General features: G+C 62.2%; 3 protein-coding genes across 3 annotated transcripts in view; 2 read left to right on the top strand and 1 right to left on the bottom strand.

Moving 5' to 3' along the window:
• The window catches only part of MNEG_9121 (Magnesium transport protein corA), a gene marked incomplete at both ends in the record, with an annotated part of 3,437 nt that extends 3,012 nt beyond the window's left edge, over positions 1-425 (top strand). The window contains one exon of the mRNA XM_014042410.1: positions 172-425. Coding sequence (XP_013897864.1) covers positions 172-425 — 254 coding nt within the window. The remainder of the gene's footprint in view (positions 1-171) is intronic.
• A 684-nt stretch (positions 426-1,109) lies between these two features.
• MNEG_9120 (putative Uncharacterized protein C20orf24 like protein) lies at positions 1,110-2,340 on the bottom strand (the record flags this gene model as incomplete). The annotated part of the gene is made up of 4 exons (XM_014042409.1): positions 1,110-1,227; positions 1,518-1,571; positions 1,793-1,896; positions 2,197-2,340. The coding sequence occupies 4 exons, from the start codon at positions 2,338-2,340 to the stop codon at positions 1,110-1,112; spliced, it is 420 nt and encodes a 139-aa protein (XP_013897863.1).
• A 1,401-nt stretch (positions 2,341-3,741) lies between these two features.
• MNEG_9119 (NADH:ubiquinone oxidoreductase subunit) lies at positions 3,742-4,553 on the top strand (the record flags this gene model as incomplete). Its single annotated transcript, XM_014042408.1, has 3 exons — positions 3,742-3,820; positions 4,146-4,245; positions 4,541-4,553. The coding sequence occupies 3 exons, from the start codon at positions 3,742-3,744 to the stop codon at positions 4,551-4,553; spliced, it is 192 nt and encodes a 63-aa protein (XP_013897862.1).
• Positions 4,554-5,758: the final 1,205 nt, after the last annotated feature.

Here is a 5,758-nt window from a genome sequence, read left to right as displayed (position 1 = left end):
CCCCGCCGTGGGCCACATCAATGCCCCCCGCCCCGCACCACCCCCTGCCCTGCAGCCTGCGCCACCCCGCCCTTGCTCGTCACCTGCCCAACTCACCCCCTTCCGCCCCGCTCCTGCACCTCAAAGCCCATCCCGTCGCACCTCCGCCCCCCAAACCTCCATCAATCACAGTTGACTACATCCCGGAGCTCAAGTGGGCCGCAGGCTACGCCTACTTCTGGAGCGTGTGCGCCTGCCTCCTCACCATATCCATCACCCTGCTGATCGTTTTCGACATCATCGAGCCCCCCAAGTGGCTGACCCGCTTGCCCCGCGACGCCCGGCGCTGGCTGTGGCGGGTCGCCACCTGCCGCGCGCTGCGGCGGTGGGCGAGGCGGCGGGAAAAGAGGCGGAGGGCGGGCGGCGGCAGCAGCGGCCGCGTGTGAGGGGCTTGCTTTGGCTGGCTGGGGGTTGAGCCGGGATTATGCAACAGTTGTACATGCTTCCTCATCTTGCAATTGACTATCATTTGACCGCGAGGTCATTCTCACTGTTTCTATGCTGTGCGCCAGCCCGTGCTGTTACTAAGCTGTGCGGAGAGCCAGACTGCCCTACATCTCTGCACCGCTTGTTGACAACATTCCTAAACATGTCCATGTCCGCGTGCGGTTGGTTCTCGCACATGCACACATGTTTGCCGGTGCCATCCATTTATCAGCGTCTGCGACAGAATGCGCATTTCTTCTTCGCGTGCACATGTAAGCAGCGCCAAGGTCCAGACGCCCAGCCGGCAGCCAGTTTGCTGGGATGGTGCTCAGCGCGACCGGCGGTCAAACCCGCCCCAGGCGGCAACTGGCTCATCATCCTGTGACGCGCGCGTGCTGCCTGAGAGCGTGGGTTCCAGGTGACACCCGCCCTTCGCTACGGGCGGGCTCGTGCTGCCACTGGAGCCCGATGCCCATCACCACCGGCTGCATCAAAAGCACGACGATTCCAAACCTTCGCAGTCAAAGACGCATCGAACCCGCGAAGTCTCAGGCAGAGCTTTACACCGCCTCCCGACCCGCGCGCCGCGGCGTCGCTGGTCCCAAGGAGGGCGTCCCCAGCGCCAGGGCCGCCGCGCCGCGGCGCTAGGTGTGGAATGTGGTGTGCGTGAGCACCCAGACGACCATGAAGCACGACATGGACAGGGGCAGGCCCTCCGACATCAGCTCCTGGCTCGCGTTCTCCCAGTCGTCGTCGCCAATGCTGCTCGCGCGGGCCGGGGCGGCAGGGGGGGACGTCGGTCGAGAGGGGCGGGACGTGAGAACAGCAGACAAGGTGCGGCCGGCGGGTTTCGACCACGCAGGCACGGACCTTTTCTAGCGCCCCCACTCTCCGCCACCGCCCGCTCGCTCTGGCAGCGCTGCCAGGAGCGCGCGGGCTCGTGTCTGCCCTTTCTGGCAGCCCACTCCCTAACAGGGGCATGCCAGCGCCAGCGCGAGCGCCGTCCCGCCTCCCACCCCACCCCATCCAACCCCCCGCCCCCATGGCCCCACCCCATGACGTTCTTGTGGAGCAGCGTCACCAGGGCGATATTGAGGAACAGGAAGCTGCCAGAGGGGCGATGCGACGGTTGGAGCCAACGGGTCGTGGACGAGGCTGAGCGAACGCAACAGCGTCATGCAGTCTGCCAGGCGCGGCGTAGCAAGCGCCGCCCCTCACCAAGCCCCCTCTGCGCTCGTGCGCCCGCCGCCCGCCTGCCGCGCCCGCCAGGCGCGCGCCGCTTGGAGGGCCCGCCCGCGGCGGGGCGCTGCGCGCGCGTGCCGCTCACCTCGCGAACCCAAGGAGGCCGGGCGTCTGCAGGTAGCCCCACACAAACCCTGCTAGGACGCCAAACACCTGCCTCAGCCAGTAGATCAGATCCAGGGCCTCGTCCTGGCATGGGTAAGGGGAAGGAGGGCGCGAGGCGCGGCTTGCGTCGGCTGGCGGGCGGGGGGAGAAGGGGAGGGCGCGAAAGGGTGGGCGGGCGTGCGACGGCTGGACGGGGAGGTTGGTTGAGGCGCGGCAGAGCGCGCGGTCGGGTGGCTGGTGGGAGCGCATGCTATGTCCGCTCGGGTCGCGCGCCACGGGATGTGCTGGTTGGGTGGCTCTGAAGGCGGACTCATCAAGAGGCAAGGCGGCGTCGATTGGTTTGACAACGCGAGGTGGTCGGCCACGCGGCTCAGCCGCCCGCACCTTGTCCCACTCCGCTGCGTCGCCTTGAAACAGCTTCGCTAGGACGGCCACGATCTGTGAGGGTTTCACTACGCCCCCATTTTTCTTAACACCGCCATTGCTGCTGCTGCTGCTGCCGCCACCGACCAGTGCTTTGGGCGGCATGGCCGCGTTGCTGCTGCTGCTGCTGCTGCACCTGTGCTCGCCAAAGCCGGACCTCTGCTGGTAAGCTGGCTCTTAATGCGCGATGTGGCCTTGAAAAGAGTGTCCCTTCCAGCGCCTGGCTTCAAGAACGACTTTCAAAGCTTGTCAGATCGTTGGTCGACCCTGATCGCGTACGTTCGGGCCTATGAGCTTTCTATGGGGTAACTTGGTGATACTACATGCAGCACTGTCGCAAAGTAAATAGGATCAGGGGTCTGTGCGCTCTGATGCTGTGATGGGTGCAGGCCATGACTGATCGACCCACATGTGGTGAGGTGGAGGTGGTTGACGGCCGCCAGTGATCAGTGCAAACATTGAGCGTACCAGGCTGAACCGCCGCCCAGCATGCAGTCTCTTTGTTCTCTGATCACCTGCCTCGCTGAGCGGCCAACCAATTCCGTCAGTGAGGTGTTGATCAGCCACACCATGCCAAATGGCTGTGTGGGTGTGCAACCACCTCTGACTTGATGCCGGTACGCTACACAACCGCCATGCATGCAACATATCGTGTAAGCAATTGGGTCGCTGTCTATGGCAGATCTGGCCCTTGTACGATGGTGTCTTGTGACAATGTACGGTCTACCCTACAAGACCTGCAATCAGGCCAACCTTTGGAAGCGATCCACAGCGTATTTACCTCCTTTTGTTTGTGAAGTGTGTGCCCACCCTGTGTCTGCTGACTATGGGTTGCGGCAGGGTCGGGTGCATACGGTAGTGGCGGCAAATGCAACAGCTGTGATGCTGCAAACACAGGCGGTGCAGAAAGGACAGCAAAAGTGGTAGCGGGAGTTGTGCTCAGAGTTTATCCATACACATTTACCGTAGCCATGCTACCGTACCCTTTGCTTGCAGGGGGCCTGTCTCAAAAACGACCAGCCTCACATGTGGGTGACGTATCAGTCAACCGGCATTGTTCAGGGCGTGTCACCTGACTCGCTGCCTCCCAATACAATGGCCTGTCGCAGGTGCTGGTAGCTACACTTTGCTGTTCAGTATTGGGCTCGCAGAGCCAGATCGTCGTGCACCGCGGAGCCAGGCTTGTGTGGGCCTCCTTGGGGCAACATGGCGCCGTGGACCAAGGTTCTCTCGCAGTCACTGCAGGAGCTGAGGTGCGCGGCAGCTTGGATTGACATGCTGCTGCATTGTGCTGCTTTGCTGCAGGCAGGGCAGCCAGTAGAGCCGCTCACCATCTGTGACTGGCCGCTTTGCAGGGTACACCTTTGCCAGACATCCCCGGCTAGCAAAGGCATCAGGTATGAGGGGCAGCGGGCGTCCAGATCTGCTGGCAATCATTTTTGGTAGCAGCGGGTCTGAGCAGACCGTTTTGCTCGCAGGGAGTTTCTCATCGGTAACTACACGGAGATGAAGAAGGCGAACCCGGACTTCCCCATCCTAGTGCGGGAGTGCAGCGGCGTCGAGGCCAAGCTTATAGCCCGATACGGTGGGTGCGCGTGCGGGAAGACGGCCTAGAGCCAGGATCCGGCCTCGCGTCAGGAGGCGTGCAACCACTTTGAGCCATGGCAGCGGCATGCAAGCTGGTTGAGTCGCAGCAGCAGCAGCAGCAGCAGCAGCAGCAGCAGCAGCAGCAGCAGCAGGCGACATGGGGAGCCCAGTGCAGCAACCGCCCGTCAGCCCGGGAACGCCTTGCATCCCAGATCCTTTGCACTGCAAAGATGCAGCTAGCGAGCAGCGACCCTGCAAAGCCACTGGCTGACCGCCGCCGCCGCCCCCCCCCCTTTGGCCCCTTGCACGGCTGCTGTCCGCAGACTTTGGCGTGGAGAAGTCTGTCTCGGTCGAAGGCTTGGATCCGGGGAATGTGGCCAAGAAGCTGCAGGAGCTGCTCAGCGAGGGCGCAAAGCTGCCGAGGTGCGAAGACGCCCGCGCACATCCGAGTGCGCGCAGCCGCCTGCGCTCAGCGGTCGGAAGCTGGCGGTTGCAGATAGAGCCAGTGCAGGCGGCATGGGGGGCGACTGTGCAGGACAAGGTTCGGAGCGCCTGCATGAAGCAAACTGGTTTGAAAACTAGCGATCCGTGTGCAACGTACTTAGGTTTGTGGGAAGTAGCTGGCCAGGGCGTTTCGCAAGGTCAACGTGTTCTGCCAACTGAAGCACACAACACAGCTGTCGCCCCTCCGTTGACTCGTCGTGCCCCGCTCTCCTAGGTCGGGCGAGTGAAGCCTTCCAGCAGCAGCAAAAGCAGCAGTGGCAGCAGCAGCAGCTTATTGACTTGGCAGCAGGCTGGACGGCTTGGACCTGGTGGCGCCAGTTGCAGGCTTATCTACCACCCGTTTTCTTGACTCTTTCAAGTTGTTTGTCATTTCTTTTTGTTTCATACGGTTTGGGTGTACATCAAAAGAACACTTGTAATTCTCCATAACTCAAACTGCAACCGCCTCATTGCCATGTGTGCAACACGTCATTCCTTTGGATTACAAAATGAACAACCAGGGCGCCTGAACAAAAACAATGCAACAATTGTTTTCGCTGGTCACAATTGCAGTGCTGGGATAGTATAGTATGAGCTCGCAGGATGTTCGTCGCCGCAGACTGTGACGGCTGCATGCCAGGCTGGGCAGCATCCTGACGTGCATGCGCTGAGGTGCGCAGAGGTAGCATGCAAGCAAGGACGGCCGCACGCGCGCCGTAGCAGCCCAAACTATGAAATCTTGGGCGGCCCTCAATGACCGCAGGCGGAGAGAGAGCAGTCCTGAATGGGCCTGCCTGTTGTGTCAACTTCTTGATTCACGCGCCCGTGCCTGCTGTGGCCATCTGAGCAGCGTGGGTCAAGCTCACCACCAGAGGATGCGAGTAAACAGTGACCTGGCCGAACCCGCCAGCTGCTTGATGCGGTCAGTCAGCCACGACAGGGGCCTCCAAGCCCACGGACTGCTGCTGGCCGGCGCAGGCGCGGCTGCAGTGGGGACCGCGCTGCTCGGCACGGGCTTGACGATGCTGGTGCCGACAGCAGGGGCCTTTGCCTCCGCCAGCGCCACCTTTGGTGTTGGGGTGGCGGCCTGCTGCGCGCTGCGCTCCTGCTGCACGATTGCGTGCGTGCGGGCCTGAAGCGCCTTTGGCAAATCAAATGGGGTGGGGGTGATGAAGGCGCTTGCTGGGGATGGAATAAGGCCCTGCAAGGCAAGCGGGGCGAGGAGGGAAGGAAAGTGCGTCATTGGGCGTGCGCATGAAGCCAAGCTCATTAGATCGTCACAAGAACTCCTGTGAACAGTGATGGGAAGCATAAGTGGTATTGTTCGGTGCCCTCGTCATCACGTCGTTTCGACCAAACAACAATCGCAACCAGGCCGGCACACTCCCCCCCGCTGCTCACCGGCGGGTCAGACGACACAGGCTTGCCCAAGAAACTGTGCACCTTGGCGGGG

This window comes from Monoraphidium neglectum, assembly GCF_000611645.1.
Source record: "Monoraphidium neglectum strain SAG 48.87 unplaced genomic scaffold scaffold01826, whole genome shotgun sequence".
Taxonomy (NCBI): Eukaryota; Viridiplantae; Chlorophyta; class Chlorophyceae; order Sphaeropleales; family Selenastraceae; genus Monoraphidium; species Monoraphidium neglectum.
The sequence above is the reverse complement of the archived record's forward strand: the minus strand, read 5'-3'. Positions and strand labels throughout refer to the sequence as shown.